Below are 18,935 nucleotides of genomic sequence, written 5' to 3'. Positions count from 1 at the left end.
GGTTCTGTCGTAGCTTGTCACAAATTTCTCAATCCGAACCTGTGCTTTTCCTCCATACAAATGGCGGGCGCGTACTCGCAAACATCAAAGGCGGCATCTGAGAGTGGGCCTTCTGCTTTTAAGCATAACGATTACGGCAACGTTAAAAAGCAGAGTTTTTGCAGCATGTCAAGTACGTTTTTCGTGTTATCGTTATGATTATTTAAACATAACCTCACTTCACAACGTTATTGTAATTTTAATCATATACTTGAACAGTTTTTGATATTTTAATTTATAGGTCATCAAAATTAGAATCTATGTAAATGTAATTTTACTGATTTTTTTACATTCTGGCAACAAAGCAATTTAACCATTACTATAACGATAACGATAAGCACTACTTTAAACCTCCGTAAATTACGGAATCTGTTATGTTTAATAACGATAACGGATCATATATTCGCTACTGCGCAGACGTAGTATAACAATAACCATAACGGAATTGCAAAATAAGAGGTGCAAAATCTCTCTAATGTTCCGTCCTGGAGATGATTTTAGTTAGCTATGAATGCATCCTACTTCATAATTCATACCTTTAAACTTTAACTGACGTTTTTTACGTGTGACCTTATTTCTTACGTCTTGCAAGTGTCTTTGTTTTTATTTTGATTTGATTCTACGCAAAAATTATAGGGTGCAAAATTATAGATCTAAATTAAATAAAATGAGTAATATACCATTATTTCCAAATTTAAAACCTCGCTTGATGCATGCATCTTGGTTTGATGTAGATCAACCTTGTGATGATGAAGAGGAAGTTACTCAATTAGAAAAAGATCATGAACATTGGGTAATTATAGTGCAAAAATAATAATACACATTTATAACTTATTAACTTTTTTAGCTGATGTCTATAAAGCACAAAAATGCGGATTTGACTCCAATTGGAAAAACAGCTTCGGAGGTAATGAAATATAATGTATGTACCCCAAAGTGTATGAGAATGTCCTGTAGTAAAGTAATTTAGCATGTATTTCAGATTTCCTCCTTAGTTTTTATTTAAATCGATGACTCAAATTGTTTTCCGTGGTCATATAAAATATACATCGCTCGACCGGAAGAAAAGGGACACAACTCAAAAATTGCATAATTCCAGTTATCTTATTAAATAACAATCCTATTGGCATTTCGTCCTAAGCAATACTCCCTCTAGTGTCTATTGCAGTAACCGAGCTAAGAGCCATTATTCATTTTCTTTCACATTGAAGGTATACGTTGTTTTTGTGTTTTTCAAGTTTTTTAGTACTTTAAAAATAAAGCTTTTAGCTTTAAAAATAAATTACTTTTGTTGTGTTTCCGTTGTAATTCTTGGGTTAAAAGGAACCCAGAATTAAGTTTTCATCTCTTCCCAAAACCAAAGAAAACGAATCGGACTGAAACGAAATTCAGTTGGTTTTTACATGCTTTTTTATAATAATTACAAATGCTGAATGTGCTGTTCCAGTATGTTGCAATTAGTATTGCAAGAGTCCAGAATATTCAATGCTGACAGGTGGTAACCTCTTACTGAATTTGAGTGATAGAATATACTGGATCGTAGCGGTCATGGTACCGTAACTCATGTGTAGCAAATTTACAGTTGTACATTTATGCATTGTTAGTAGCAGCAACTGTTTTGTGGATTTTCACTAGAGATATGAGAAGTTTTCTATTGTCTACTGTTTTATTCAAATGTTAGTAAGAAATAAAATTTGTAAATACTGTGTTTCACTTAGTTTCGAAATTTGGCAATGTATTTATCAATACACATGCGTTTTTGTTCCATAAACTAGCAGAGTGCACTCAATACATGTCAATATAAAGGTTACATTTTGTTATTTTTACAAAATTCATATGTTTGAGCATTGTTGCTTACATACAGACCAAAAAAATTGCAAAATATTTTTTTTACTAACCTAACATTGTTTTGAAAAATCTAAGGTTAAAAATGGTTAAAGTGTATTCATAACTTTACAATTTATTATTCTTTATGAACTACAAAAATAACATGTAAGAGAGAGAATTAGACTTTATTGGAATGTTGCCAACGGGTTATCGATCGAAGCCTTTAATATGTAAGTAGAGGTACCTATGTATTTTACTGTCTACATACTGTAGAATTATTAAATAAATGAATAAATTACTAACATGTCTTTTATTCTTTACAAAGGTAGTGTAGGTAAAAATAATTATGTTTTATTGAACATAATTGAAATAAAATTAAAAATCAATTTCCATTATTGTCAAAAGATGCAAAAACTACAAATAAAATCAAAACTGCCATTCCCATCTGTATTTGTGATTTTTTTATTGTATATTTTCCATATATTTGTAGGATGCTTCTTGAATTTTTTATTGCTTCCAGAATCATAGATAAACAAACAAAGCTACTCAAAAACACATAAAACTAAATGCAAAATACAAAATGTAAACAATTATAATGGTTCTTAGCTCGGTTCAATTTGCTACCACATTGGCGCTGCAATCTTAATCCGAATCATCAATACTTTTACCAGCAAAAGTGTCACATAGATGTGAACTTCCAACTTCGTAAGATGACAGTAATGTCTATGTTCTTTTGACAGTAAAATGTATATTTTTATTCCAGAAGAAGTAACATTTTTGAGATGATGCTCTGATGTTCGAAGTGAACCTATCGTTATTTATCACCAAAACCGTTGTATTTCGAGAAGTGTCCAAGGTATTTTTCATTAATGTTTAAAAAAAATTGTCAATATTCTAAAAGAAAAGTGACATAAGTAACTCAAAATTTTGATATTTTTTCCTCGTTATATCAAATAACACAGTTTCTTTGGTTTTGCTTCTTACACAATTAGAAATCACTGATCCATATTCTTTGTTTTTAATTAATAAATTTTAGCAGTTATAGTTTAAACCCTATAGCCTGATCAGGGAACACAAAATTTTACGAAAACCTCCAAAAAAATAAAGGAAGGATGAAAATTTGGGAATAGGTAGTTGAAATTGTCTATTATTATAAAAAAGTTTACAATTCTACATCCCCTCCATTTTACAAAAATTGGGAAATACCGTGTGAAAAATATTTCTTCGGGGGTGAAAAAATATACGTTCAAAATAAATCCGAAATTGTATAAAATGACTAATTCTAAGTAACTTTTGTTCTATAGAGTTTTTTAACTAAGTTAATACTTTTCGAGTTATTTGCGAGTGAATATGTTCATTTTTAACAAAAAAAAAACATGTTTTTGGACGGTTTTTCGCAGATAACTCAAACAGTAAGTATTTTAGCGAAAAATATTCTTAGCAAAAATATAGCTTATAAAAAACTGAAAAAAATGGTGTATGCATGAGGTCTGTAGACCTACTAGAAGCAGAGTTGTAGCTAGTGAAAAGTAGGTTTTTCTTCGTCAAATTCCAACTGGAATATTTCAATTTGAAATAACTCAAAACGAGCTCTTTTCGGGGAAAATTCATTAGAACTTTTTTAAAGTGTTTAAAAAAGGTTTATTTTTGTTTAAAAAAAAAACTTCTAACATTAAAAGTAAGTGAACTACGCTTAAAATATTGCTGGTCTTTTTTATTTTTGGCTTACAAAATCGCGAAAATAACCCCCTAATTAGCTTTTTAAATAAAATTAATCGTTACCGCTTCACAAGTTACTTTACTTATGTATTGTTTATATTATCTATAAGTTTAATTAGTTCAAAGTGCTTATTTTTGAAACAAATTGGGTTTAAAATAAAAAAAAAATTTAATTTTGAAAAAAAATGCAATCTTTTATGGAATTAACTTAAAAATTATTAGTACCTAATAGCAAAAATCTCAAAGAGTAATAAAATGTTCGTTTTGCTTTTCTGAATATTTCTAATTTTTTGTTTTCTTGTTAGACAAAAATTGGTTATGCTATGGCTGTTCAAAATTTGCCTAAACTCGTGATTAGTTACTCGTTCAAGCCACTTTAACTACAGCTCTTTCAAAAATAAGCACTTTAAACCGATGAAACTTACAGATCATATAAATAATACATAAGCAAAGTAACTTGTCAAGTGGTAATGATAAAATTTATTTGTGATGCTATTGAGGGGGTGATTTTCGCAATTTTTTTTACCAAAAAATAACAGGGACCAACAATATTTTGAGCGTAACTCACTTACTTTTAATGTTAGAAGTTTTTTTAAAAAACAAAAATAAACCTTTTTTAAAAAAATTGAAATGAATTTTCCCCGAAAAGTGCTCCGTTTTTGGGTTATTTTACATTGAAATATTCGATTTGGAATTTGACGAAGAAGAACCTACTTTTCATTAGCTACAACTCTGCTTCTACTGGGTCTGCAGACCTCATGCATACACCATTTTTTCAATTTTTTATAAGCTATATTTTTATGCTAAGAATATTTTTTTCGATAAAATACTTACTTTTTGAGCTATCTCCGAAAAACGGTCCAAAAACATGTTTTTTTTTTTTGTTAAAAATGAACATATTCACTCGCAAATAACTCGAAAAGTATTTAGACGGAGAGCTAGAGGCGAGAAATCATCGTCATAAGTAATATGGAGTTTGGCATGTGAAATATGTCTATTGTATATTGATAACTATGACCCCTTTCAGGCTGACACCTCAGTGGACACAGGAAGTAGCAATAAGGGATGAAACGGGAAAGTTGGTGCAGTCATTAAATGTTTTCACCTTCTATTTTGTTAAACCTCCATCGATTTGCATGAAAATTGGTGAGTAGTTAGAGCATAACTCAAGAAACAAAACTAATATGGTGCCAACGTGCGCTTTTACCCTGGGGGTGGATGCCACCCCTTCTCGTGGGTGAAAACTATTTTATTAAAAATAACCCCACTAATCGATAGAGGGACAAATTTTAAGCAAAATTTGTTACTTCTAATTATTAAAATAAATCAATACTTTTTGAGTTATTAAAGATCAAAGATTTGAATTTTTCGTGAAATAAATGCATGATGTAAAGCGGTTTTTCGTGAATAATTCAAAAACTGTCAGTTTTATCAAAATAGTTATGATTACCAAAATTAAAGATATTAAAAAATAAGAGATTTATTATTCGAAAAACCTATGAGAATTAATAAAAAGTGAGTTATAGGTGATGGAATGTATATTTTTTTCGGCTAGTACCCAAATCTAAGTATTCAATCTCAAATAACGGGAAAACGATGCATTTTATAAAATATATTTACTGAACACTTGTCAAAGTACTCAAGAATACCTATCAAGTGAGCTCCAGATGAAGTTTATAACATCAAAGCCAAGCAAGTGATGATGAAAATAAGAGAACCCTTTCGAGTTTTTAGGAAAAAGTGAAAATTAAAACATACGCTATTTATATATTTATTTTGAAATTTGTTAACAGAATAGTTTTAAAGGAATTTCGGGAATGAAGTTAGGATTATAATTTATTATCAAGTTCGTTTTATTACAATTTAAATATAACAAGTTAAAAATGCGAGCATTATTATAACGAAAACTTTGTTTTTTATGTATTTAAATTCCTAATATGGAAAATTGCTATTATGAAAAGTTGTTTAGAATTAAAAATTATGTTTAATGTGCAATTATATCCTACTATTTAAATATTGTGAGCTATAAAGGCACTTTACTGAGCGAATTTCTTGAGTGAAATTCATATTTTTTACACATCGACTAAAATCGATACAATTTTATATAATCTTATGTTTATGATTGCATCTTGGATTTTAGACCGTGCAGATCTTTTTATGAAGAATAATTTTTGTTCGTAAAATTAATAATAAGAGAGTTATAAATGAAAATGATGATTGGTAGGTATCTCTAATTTGAGAAAAAAATTAAATATTTTCTTTTTATTAGAAGAATGTAGATAATAGTTACATTATTATAATAATTATTAATTATTTAATTATAATAATAACAATTATTGCATATATTAGAACACAGTTTTTAATTCCAAACAATTTTTCGTAGTAACAATAATTTACAACAGTGTGAAAAAAAAGTACATACTTTAATCTTGAGCGAAATTTGCTATCTGATGATTGAATCGTAGGTTTTAGACGATGCAGAACTTTTTATGAATAACTTTATTTCGTAAAATTAAAAATAAAAAAGTGTCCCGTAATATATGTGTCCAACTTAAGTAGACACACTGTATATTATACAATATAATATATATAATACATAAATCATTGGGTAGACAGCACCAAAAATTTGTAACCTGCCATTTAACATTACTTACATTAAAATTAATAAGTAATATTTATTTATGTGATATTTCAATTCTTTTACAGTTTATATGAAGTAATATATTTTTGAAATAATATGAAATTTTCATTAACATTTTTACGTACAGTGTCTCCATTGTAGAATTATCTCGCTATCTAAAATTGCTAAAAAATCATAAATTGCTGTCCCGAGATGCAACTTGTCTTTGAGGTCGGTTATCTCGAAGATGGTTTGATATATCGAAATGCCGTTTTCAGATTTGGATTCAGGAGACAAAACTACATTGACATCGGTACATAAGCTCCAGATATTGCAGGGGTGGCAACGCAGGAATGAACGAACGGATTTTGCGAATTTATAAACGAAATCAAAATTTTCGTTGAAAATACTATTTATTTTTCACTTTCGCTGTCACATTCACTAAAATCGCTATCATAATTATTTTCATCACTTTCGATATTATAAATGTCATCATCAGCTTGCTCATCATTCATCTCATCGTCTGTTTCATTCTCAAAAATATTATCTCTAACAATCCCTGGCATTTGAGGCCCTTCAAACCATTTGAATTTATATGTGTTATCTTCAGCAAGTTCCCAACCATTTTGTTCAATAACCAGATCTGTTGGATTTTTTTATAGGCGTTCAACCAAATACTTATAATGTATCGTGCTCGTAGAAGATGTTGATATAGCTCAGATTGAGATGGTGGTAAAGTTGATGCATCAAAATTTTTCAGATATTTAAAAAAAATGGTTCATTTACGTCTTTTAGCTTATATCGACGATTAAATATTGTAAGCCGTATGTCATTGACTTTTCTTTGGAGAACTCTTTTTGTAATCCCTGTACTGTATATGTGACAAATATATGTTTCTAGAATTTCAAAAACCGTCTCTTCGTCAAAATCGATATCTCCAAGAGCATAAAATGCTTCCTTATATTGCTCAAATGATTTCATAATATTGAATGGTCTCTTTTTTCCCTTTCTATGAAAACATGGATTATAGTCACAGCCAGTTAGAGCGTGGAAACCAGCTAAAGCTTTGCATATTGAATCTCCAAAATGTTCGTAAATTTTACAGATATCAATATATTGTTTTTTTCCTGCGGTTCCAGACTGTATCCAAATGTGTAAATTACTGTTCAAGTGATGCATATTACTTAACATAATAACCAGAATATCTGTATCCGAGCACTTTATGATTACATTGGCATCTTTCTGTAGTTGACATACGTGGTATATTATTTTAGTGTCTGCCTCCTCATGAGCTGGACAACTAAAATGTGGAGCTTCGTCTTTCTGCACTTCTCCATTTTTACTAACGAAAAACTTGTGACACTCAACAAAATTAACATATATTATTTTACCTTGCAGAAAAGGTGCTATTTCGTTATCAGCCCAATAAGTCAAAAAAAAATCGAACCAAAGCCTCTTTGAATTTGTTATTTCTTAACTCTTTAATAAAATCGACTGGTCTCTTTTAATTGGGTCCTGATATACAGAAAACGCGATTGGCTTCTTTGTTACCTCTTGTAGATCTTTCATAGTCTTTAATTGACGGTTGGAAATATTGATCAAATATCATAAATCCGTCAATTTAAGAGCACATGCGTGAAGTTACGAATGATAAAAAGAACATATTATTATTAATTAAATGTATGTTACTAAAATATTATTTTTATATTATTTCGATATTTAATTGAATTTTTGTATCGATATAAACTTAGTGGCTGTTCTAGCCAGGGGCAGGGGGCAGCTGCCCCCCTTCAGTTTTTACAGTACTTTTGTACTATAATTTTCGTTAAAAAGGCACGTTATCTTGTTTATTCACCGGTTGTGTTCCCTTGCCCCCCACTGTTTTTGGTCTAGAACCGCCCCTGTATAAACTGAATATGTACAGAAACTGAGGGTGTCCAATAATGGGCACATTTGACATAATATTCAAATACATTTTTGCTATATTTTATATAAATATCTTAAAACAATTTTAAAAACTTATATAAATAATATAATAATTAAGCTTCAAATTTTTGGAGCCTAAACTTTGAAAAATGTTTGTAGCATAATGTTTAATGGTATCAACTTTTCCGGGAGCTCATTTGATACATATTTCCAAGTACTTTGACAAGTGTCAGTAAATATATTTTAAAAAATGCACCGTTTTCCCGTTATTTGAGCTTGAATACATAGATTTGGGTACTAGCTGAAAAAAATATATACATTCCATCACCTATAACTCACTTTTTATTAATTCTCAAAGGTTTTTCGAATAAGAAATCTCTTTTATTTTTTATTATCTTCAATTTTGGTAATTATAACTATTTTGATAAAACTTACAGTTTTTGAATTATTTACGAAAAACCGCTTTACATCATGCATTTATTTCACGAAAAATTCAAATCTTTGATCTTTAATAACTCAAAAAGTATTGATTTTTAAAATTTGTCCCTCTATCGATTAGTGGGGTTATTTTTAATAAAACAGTTTTCACCTCTGAGAAGGGGTGGCACCCACCCCCAGGGTAAAAGCGCACGTTGGCACCATATCAGTTTTATTTCTTGAGGTATGCTCTAACTACTCACCAATTTTCATGTAAATCGATGGAGGTTTAACAAAATAGGAAGTGAAAACCTTTAATGACTCCGTTAACTTTCCCCTTTCATCCCTTATTGCTACTCCCTGTATCCACTGAGGTGTCAGCCTGAAAGGGGTCATAATTATCAACATACAATAGATACATTTCACATGCCAAACTCCATATTACTTATGACGATGATTTCTCGCCTCTAGCTCTTAGACTAATTGACTTAGCGAAAAAACTCTATAGAACCAAAGTTGTTTAGTCATTTTATCCAATTCCGGTCTTATTTTGAATGCATATTTTTCACCTTCGAGAGAGGGTCACCTCCATTTTTGTAGAATTATAAACTTTCTCTTATATAATAATAGACAATTTCAACTACCTATTACCAAATTTTCATCCTTCCTTTATTTTTTGGGGGTCAGATTGTTCTTTGATCAGTTTCTATTGGCTCCGTGCGTCTCCCCTCTACGTACAGTCACGTGATACGCTGTCAGATTTTGTAAGGACGTTTTAACATTGAGTCTTATGGGATTATTTTGTTAAACTTGAATATTTTATTTTGTAGTGATAATAACCGAATACAATTGTTAGAATTCATTAGTTATTAATTTATACTGTAATTTATAGTGCAACAAAATATTTTCTTTTTCGTTAATAAATATTTATTGACATAAACTGCGATAGTGAGGTTATGCATACAAAATCAATATTGGAAAGTGAAGAATTTATAGTGCGTTTTTATTTTCTGTTTATATTAATACATAATATCACTAGCGTGACACGACATTTTTTTAAATGTCTCATTTAAACATACACAAAGCGTCCTTATAAAATTTCAAAAAACCGCCACCATGAGCAGGTTGGTAGATTTTGCTTTGACACTTTGTTAACGCTCGGAGCGAATACGCTCAGAGCGTTAACAAAGTGTCAAGGCAAAATCGACCGACCTGCTCATGGTGGCGGTTTTTTGAAATTTTATCAGGACGTTTTGTGTATGTTCCAATGAGACATTTAAAAAAAAATGCCGTGTCACGCTAGTGATATTATGTATTAATATAAACAGAAAATAAAAACGCACTTAATGTGATATAAATTCTTCACTTTCCAATATTGATTATCAGTTTGATTTTGTATACATAACCTCACTATCGCAGTTTATGTCAATAAATATTTATTAACGAAAAAGAAAATATTTTGTTGCACTATAAATTACATTATAAATTAATAACTAATGAATTCTAACAATGGTATTCGGTTATTATCACTACAAAATAAAATATTCAAGTTTAACAAAATAATCCCATAAGACTCAATGTTAAAACGTGCTGACAAAATCTGACAGCGTGTCACGTGACTGTAAGTAGAGGGGAGACGCATGGAGCCAATTGCAGATAAATTAAGATCCTAAAACACCCATTTGTCTTTCCTGAAAAACTTGTTTTTTGAATTGTGACACTTTTCTTCCGGATGAGCGACCTACACTCCTTCCACATTTTTATAGGCGTACTTATTTTAAAATTTGGTGGTCCTTTATGATAATAGACATATCTTAGATAAAAGCATAAAGGGCAGTTTTAGATTTAATTGTATTTGTTTAATATGTCTCATTAGTTTATATACAGCACATTCTGTATCCTTTGGCTACGTTTTCATAAATTTAACTATTTTATCCTATGTTCCCATTGAATGTTGTTAGTTATAAAATGTTTATATTTATTACAACGCTGTTAACAACCTTAAAAGCTGTTACAGAAATTCATATAATTACATTTTCATCATATTAAGTTTTTGTGAAATGCTGTATCAATAACATATGGAGTAGAAACATAGATCATGACAGAAATGACAATAAACCTTGTTAATACTTTTGAAATAAATATATTAAGGTGGATATTTGGACCCATTTGCTACAATGGTATATGGAGAATAAGGTTCAACCACGTTATACCAATATGACAAAGAACCCTCTATAGCAAATTATCCAAACATATAAAGATTGCAATGGGCTGGTCACCTTATAAGAATGGATAACGACAGTAGAGCACCTAGTAGAATCCTTAGCTGAACTTTGGTGGGACGTCGTCCTGTAGGAAGACCAAGGAAGAAGTGGATAGATGGAGTGAGAACCGATGCTAAAGAGATATTGAGGGTGGATAACTGGAAGAGGTCAGCCAGGGAGAGATACTTGGAGGCTGATGCTGGGCGAGGCCAGTGTCCGATTTGGGCTGTAGTGCCATAGGAGAGAGAGAGAGAGAGAGAGAGAGAGAGAAAGAGAGGTTTTCTCTTCGGGTATAGGTTTGAGTATCAGAATGTGAATGATGATGATGAGTTACTGCCGTCATCGCGGTATCTGCAAAAAAATTGAAAATCCAGTTTTTGCTTTATGTATGTGGTTTCCTTGTGACCTTATTTATGCTTCTGCAATGTCTGAAAGCCGTATCATTTTATTTACTACCAAAATAAACAAATTGGAATATGCAGTATGTGCATATAGAGTCCTGAGAAAAAACTTTGAGAGCCGATTTCTCGGTTTTAAGTTGGCTGCACATACCGCGTTTTATTTTAGGACAGCAGAGTAGGGGTGGCTGTCCTGGAATAAGAGAGATAAAAATTTTCATAAGTATTACAAGATAAATAATTAATAGATGTAAAATAATATCCAATATTGAACTGGGTCAAGATTGTGTAATATCGACTAACATTTACCTTCATTGTTTGTTTAAATATTAGGTGTTCTAAATATTGAGCCGTGGGTGCTAATAAGCAACCCGTGGATGATTGCAAGAACATAGTTTGATTGTCAAAAATAATACAATGAGAAATCAGAATAAACTTGGTGTTCGTCGAGTGAAGATGTTTTATTCTCCCTTAACTACTTAACATTGAAAAGAGCCTGATGTATTACCACCCTTAGCTCCCAGGGTGACAGTAAATATCAGTTATATTAGATGGCGGTCCACATACCACCATATGGCTGTCATATATGATTGTTGGGAGGATGCACTATCACGGAGACCAGTGGGAAAATTGGATAATAAACTATGGATAGCTGCTACAATTAGTAGTATTTTACTATAAGTTGGAGAAGATGTGAAAGTATTTGGTTTGAGAGGCCCATCCCTAGACATGCACTATTTAGACACATTGTCAGTCCCTGGCACCTGCTGAGTGAGCCTGAATTAATATTTAAATTTTCGCTATATCTGGGGAGAGCTTTTGTATTTTAGAGTACTGAGATCCACATCTTGTTTAGACATTCTTCTTTACGATTGAGTTAATGGATATTTTTTTATTTCTCATTTTGGGATATTGGCTTCTTTGAATATGTACGTTTGATGTATCACCCGTGTTTTTTTAAACAAAATCTGGTGGTTGATTTATGTGATGTGTTTAGCTAAGTGGATATTTAGAATTGGTTTTGTTTTCCAGTTTACAGTGATCCAAAACTGTAGGAAATGCGGTAAATTATTGTGAGTGACAAAATGTCTTTGGATTATCTTAGGTTTTCCTGAGGCAAAAGAATTGCCTCTTGGTTTTCGTTATTGGTGGATATTATCATTGATTCTTTTTGGCCAAGTGAAATCAAACAATCTTATACAGATCGTTTGATTTCACTTGCTGCATATCCATTATGTCTCGACGTTTTATCTCGATGTTTCAACTCTTCTTCAAAATATTCAAGTTTACATATTCAAATAGCAACTCCATTTAGGCTTTCTTAACGTTGTTCAGTAATATGTATTTTGTATTTTGACAACGGCGTCCGATTTGGGCGTCGAAACGTTAATAAAATTATTTTTTAAATTTAATTGTGGCTTATTTCCCAAGCAAAATAGTTAATCATTTAGGCTTTCTTATGCAGAATATTCAATTTTTTTAAATATAGTGTATGTCTATAAATCTATCACAGAGACCAGTGGATTTTGTAGATCCATATTTATCCAAATTCATTGTTGACAGAGTATCTTAGTGGGTGAGTCAACCATTTTTTTTTTGTATTTATTGGAAATCATCTACAATAATGTTGAAATAACTTATACAGTTCTGGTCTTTTCAAAAATCAGATCCACTTAGATTGGTTTAGGTGCAAGCTGGACTAAATCCATTATAGTATTTTTACTACAAAAAGGTTATTACGTAGGTCAAAATTTTTGACGTAAGAGAACTGTCAAAACATTAGAATGTGACTTTCATTATTGTCATGTTTATTATAAACATCATAGAGTTAAATATTAGCATAGAGAGAGTGTCATTCAGAGCGAAGTGACGACACCATCTTTTTTATTTGGATTAGTGCTGTTTCACTCTTACGCATAGTAAAGCTGCTACAGTTGTCCTCCTCTTCCGTGCCTATATTCACACTGAATGTCATCATAGATTTTCGATACAATGTGTTAGAAAGAGATGCAGCAAACCAGTCCATGAGATCTTGTCGTCAGTAAGCGCGGAAGGTAGGCTCCCTCTATGTTAATATATACCTCTATGATAAACATTGCAATAATGAAAAGTCACATTCTAATGTTTTGACAGTTCTCTTACGTCAAAAATTTTGACCTACGTAATAACGTTTTTGTAGTAAAAATACTATACCATTGAGATTTATTAAAAATGTACCCAGCACAATAAATTTTGTTTTGGGTATCAATCTCTCTCACGCAGGGGAGCCTTGGATGCCAAGTTTGTAGTTACTAAAGCGTCATGGGGACCTATTGGGTTGTGAAGATTAGGTCCTAAAACCAAAAAAAGTTATGTTAAGTTTTCCATTTTAGTGAGGACTTTCCAGTTTTAAATTTAATTTTCCATTTCCAAAAATCGTTTTTTCTAATTATAGCGCCATGTATCCATAATTCGAAAAAATGTCTCGAATAAAAGTTACTTATTTTTACGCAAGGAATCCAAATCTCAAAAAAATGGGGATTCCTATTTAAGATTTTAAAGTAACCCCCCAACCCACCTCCGTGGGGAGTCGTATTCGTATTTGGTGTCATTTGATTGATTTTTTAAAAATATTGAACACATATTTTTCAGTTTTTCGATCTCATGTTCAACTTTGTGAATCGACCTTTTCCTTATGCCCTGCTCAAATTGTCAGATTTTTGAAATATACACTGTTCTTCATGTACTTAACTTATTCTTTTTTTCATGAGCATTTTTCAGTGCGTCACACTTTTTCGATTTCTTTCTAACGCATTAAATTCTATGTGACAGAAAAAACGCACTTCGGTGATTACATTTCGTCGGTGACATTTATAACATTTATTCTAGTTGTCAATAGATGGCGCTATAATCGAAAAAAAAATTATTTACGAATTAATATAATATATCTACGAATATAATCTGTACAATTAATAAGACTATACAACTCAAAGAAAATACCATTTTATAAATGCAATAAACACAATTGATTTGTTTTTATGCCAAATTGCAAATAAAATGTGACAACTGTCAGATTTAACTAAAATGTCATGTCACTAAAATGTATATTATCACGGACTTACCTATTATTCTAAGGATAGATTTCTTTTACGGACTGCCCCCAACGCCCGCCCCTCTATTAATAGTCCATATATGGTAGGGGTACAAGGTTTCTCTCCATGTGATTTTCTGACGCGCTCGAGTAACGCTCAAAATCTCCGCTTGGGCTCCCCTACCATAACAACTTACAACTAATAAGTTATGTCACTTGTGGTGTTGGGCTTTTACTACACTACCCCAAATGGGTTTTCAGTTGACTTTTCCCACAAAAGAAAGACACATACGTTTTCACATTTCAACTTGCACATTTTTTTTATTACATAATATTGTTCAGTTTTGTTTAAAAATGAGATTTCCAAAATTTCACGTTTCAAAAACTCATAATAACTTAGAAGTATAAGTTTAAAGTCTTATGTATTTTAAAATAGTTCAAACGACCCGTGACGTCACATAGTTTAACTTTACGGTTATATTTAGGTGTATTATTTTCTTCTTCTTTAGTTTATTGGCCTCCACCTACTTGGGTATTTGGCCAGCTCATCGTCGCGGAATAAGGAAAAAATATTTATATTCTAATGACATTTATCGTATGTCATTGGAATAATATATACCAGTTTGTTGAGATTGGAGTTTGATACAGTTTTTGAAGGAAAGGAAAGGTTTACTTGGAAAATAAAAGAAAACACCATAAGTGTTGTTTAGTGCCATTTTCTAAAAGTACAAGTTTTCTGTGGATTTAAAATAGTTCAAACGATCAAACATATTTTCTACTGACGTTTATAATGTCTAATTTAAAATTATATACAATTTTGTTTACTTTGTTGGTGCAGAATGTAAACATATAATCATATGACGTCACGACGCGTTTTGGGCTAGCTGCTATAATTTGAATTTAGAATCGTCTTTAGGGGCCAAACGGAACACAAAAACAACTTTTTTATCTTTGATACATGTTTTAAATTACGGTACGTTGTGATTTATAACAGTTTTTTCGAATTTAAAATTTTATGCAAGTTCCCTATTGAACCACGTCGCAAGTCGCGACTTGCATTACGAACGGTCAGCACTACCACTCACTGGATTGAAATATGAACTCACTGTATTTGAATTTCTTCGCTTTTAAATATCTACTTGGAAGGCTGATACTAGTAAATATTTAATTATTTACAATAACAATTTGCAATTTCTTGTTGATTAATAATTATTTTACTAGTATCACGCCAATTATTCACCAAAATTTACTTTGAATTTATTAAAGATTTCTTAAGATTTTGTGTTTCCTTACATTACACACTCTATTACATTATTTAAATTAATTTGGATTTAAAGAAAATACCTTCAGTTCTCGTTGGAACTTTACCGCGCTGAGCAGATGGGACGTGAATTATAAATTGTAAAATTCCCTCATCTTCCTTAGTCTCAGCATCCGTATGGCTTGTAAATTGTAGAAGCCTCGGAGGTGTAACCAGAGAAGGTTCCCATTGTTTTCAGTCTGGTGGGATATAGAGTAACATTACGTTGTTTTATATGCCATTAGAGTGAAAACTTAGTCTTTTGCTAGCAGTTGCCGCTAGGGCATCTATGCCAGTTCGTTCGTTGCAATCCGTGACTGCACGCCGGGGTTTGTTTTGGTTGGATCAGAGAGAGCAGCAGATTGGACTAGAATATGATGCGGCTGTATTTTCGTTTTGCAACGAAATTGAAAATGGTTATTCATTTTTAAAATACCTTCATTTTTCGCAGCCATATAGTTTTCTTTTTTATCTCATTTTTATTTTATAGACTATTGAGGAAGATGAAGAAGAGGATGACGAAGACGACAATGACGATGATGACGAATCTGAAACACAGGACGAAGAAGAGGAGGACGAAATTGAAATGGATGTTTCTCAAGAACGTAGTTCCCCAGTAGATGTTAGCATAAGACTTGTTCAAGGTCATGGTGTGCGATAAATTATTATATTTCATATTTATTCTAGTAGGATATTCAGACGACTTTATTTGATTTTGATTTTTTATTGATCTTTTTATCGTGTTAGGCAATTACGATGTAAAATATGCAAGTATGTTGTCTTAATTATTTACTGTGTTTTATAACCAATATATAATCTTTATATAACAGATTTTTTATTAAATATAACCTGTAATTCATCATCAACATCATGCAACCTCTTCTGTCCACTACTGGACATAGGTCTCTCCCATTCTTCGCCACTCTTCGCGGTTCTGTGCTTCTTGTTGCCATTTCTTGGATATTCGGTTAATGTCGTCCATCCAGCGTGTTGGTGGTCGTCCTCTGCTGCGTTTGTCTTCTCTTGGACGCCAGTCAATTAGTTTTCTGGTCCATCTTGAGTCTTTAAGTCGCGCTATGTGACCTGCCCAATTCCATTTCAGCTTGGCTATACGTTCAACGACATCAGTGATACCTGTTCTTTTCCTTAAGTCTTGGTTCCTTATTTTGTCACGCCGGGAATCGATCTTTCCATGCGCCTTTGTGCCACTCGCATTTTTAGTGCTGTTATTTTTGTGAGCGTGAGAGTTTCTGCTCCGTATGTCATAATAGGAAGAACGCATTGGTCAAATGTCTTCCGTTTCATAGCTGTCGGGATGTTGCTCTTAAAGATATGTCTCTTAGTGAACCATACGCCGCCCAAGGAAGTGTTATTCGTCGTTGAAATTCGCAAGTCTGATTATCCTTGCCTATTCTGATTTCATGACCGAGATATATGTACTTTTCTGCCAATTCTACCACTTGATTTTGGATGGTTAGGTGTTCGCTGGGAACTAAATTTGTCATAAATTTGGTCTTACTGATGTTCATTTTTAGACCTATTGTTGAAGATACGTTTTCTAATTCTAGTAGCATTTGTTGTGCTTCACCCAGATCTTCGGTAATAAGTACTATATCGTCGGCAAAACGCAGATGATTGAGCATTTCTCCATCTATTTTTATTCTTCTATTTTCCCACTTTAGCATTTTAAAGGCGTATTCGAGGACCGCTATAAATAATTTAGGTGAGAGAGTGTCGCCCTGTCTCACACCTCGCTTGATATGAATTTCTCTGGTAGTATCATGCAGTTTTACACGCATTGTGGCGTTTTGGTATAATGTTTTCACTAACTTTGTAAACCGGTAATCTATTCTACTATTGTTCAGAGCAGTTATAATGCTGTCTAATTCCAGAGTGTCGAAGGCTTTATGAAAGTCTACGAAGATAAGTACCAGTGGTCTGTTATATTCTATCGACTTTTCTATTAAGATTTTTACTGTTTGTAGGTGATCGTTTGTTCCGAATTTTGAGCGGAATCCAGCTTGTTCTCGGGGTTGGTAGAAATCTAACTTTTTTTCTAGTCTTGTCGTAATTATTCGGGTAAACATTTTATAGATGTGGTTCAATAAGCTGATTGGTCTATAGTTTTCTAGGTGCGCCTTGTGTCCTTTCTTGTGTAGTAAAATTGTTACTGCATTGTTCCATGTTTCCGGTATGCAACAATCTGTTAGAAAAAAGGGTAAACAAAATTTTTATTTGGTTGAGAAGGGCACGTCCACCCATCATTATAGCTTCTATTACGACTCCATCTTCTCCTGGCGCTTTGTTGTTTTTCATCTTTTTCATTGCGTCCTGGATTTCGCTTAGTGTGATCTCTGGCATGAGCTCTGAATTCTGGTTGATAATTTTGCGTGATGCAGCGGCTTCCAAATTTTTTTGGTCTTCTCTTTGGCTTGTGTATAGTTGTTGATAGAAGTCTTCAACTATGTGTAGTAGTTCTTCTCTATTAAATAGAGAAGAACTACTACACATAGTTGTGGGGAGTCAAATTTTGATGTGGGGACTTCTTCTTTTTTTGTAATTCACTATCCGGAAAAAAATACAACTAGAACAGAAATTATGATCAGAAATGAACCTGAAGGTATATCCCAAGTAGAACATCAAAGTCGTTCTAGTACTCTTACAGTAATAAAATTAAATAAACTTTCCACTGAAAGTATTTCAAAAAAATCGCGATCTCCAGAATCTACATACACGGTCATGAAAGTGTCAACTCCTTTATCTCCTGGTTCATCTCCAGTAGCAAGTTGGAATTCTTCGGTCTCGCCCAAAGAAATATTTAAGATTACAAAAACGACAAGAAACCCAGCAAGTAATAAGAGAAAGAGAGATAAAGCAGGAGTGCTGACTTCTTCACCCTATAAAGCTGAACTAGAAGAGGAACTTAAGAACAAAATTTTAAAGTGAAAATATGTAAAGAAGAAAAATATGAAAGATAATGGAAATTTCAAAGAGTCTATTTTAAAAGGAAAAGCAGTTTCTAAAGGAGTTAAAGAAGATTCAGATTTTTCAGAAGAGGATGATTTGGATGAGGCCTGCATCTATTGCAGCTATCTATTTTTAAACTCTAAATCGAAAGAAGGTTGGATAAAGTTTTTAAATATGTGGCCCCATGAGGCTTGCAGTGGCTGCGACGAAAATGACGATTCATTTATTTTGTGATTTTTGTTCCTAAGAGCATCATTAAAACGAATCTCAACCATTGCTTGTTTGTATTTTTCCCGTTCATACATCTATTAAAACCTAAATTTATTTGAAAACAATCGAACCCCACATATTTTTTAGGTAGGTATGTACCCGGTTTTAGGAAACCGAT

At 32.2% G+C, this 18,935-nt stretch overlaps 1 protein-coding gene across 2 annotated transcripts; it reads left to right on the top strand.

Annotated features, from left to right (window-relative positions):
* The first annotated feature begins 546 nt into the window (after window positions 1-546).
* LOC114326678 (anaphase-promoting complex subunit 15B) lies at window positions 547-16,407 on the top strand. Of its 2 annotated transcripts, none has more exons than XM_028275083.2 (3): window positions 547-832; window positions 887-961; window positions 16,071-16,407. In XM_028275083.2, the coding sequence occupies exons 1-3, from the start codon at window positions 707-709 to the stop codon at window positions 16,239-16,241; spliced, it is 372 nt and encodes a 123-aa protein (XP_028130884.1). In that variant the 5' UTR covers window positions 547-706; the 3' UTR covers window positions 16,242-16,407. The 2 variants fall into 2 exon arrangements, with proteins under 2 accessions (XP_028130884.1, XP_028130885.1); XM_028275084.2 differs by having other exon boundaries at window positions 591-832; window positions 887-946.
* Window positions 16,408-18,935: the final 2,528 nt, after the last annotated feature.

This window comes from Diabrotica virgifera, chromosome 5, assembly GCF_917563875.1.
Source record: "Diabrotica virgifera virgifera chromosome 5, PGI_DIABVI_V3a".
In the NCBI taxonomy this organism is placed as follows: Eukaryota; Metazoa; Arthropoda; class Insecta; order Coleoptera; family Chrysomelidae; genus Diabrotica; species Diabrotica virgifera.
Note: the sequence above shows the minus strand (reverse complement) of the source record. Positions and strands in the feature narration are given on the sequence as shown.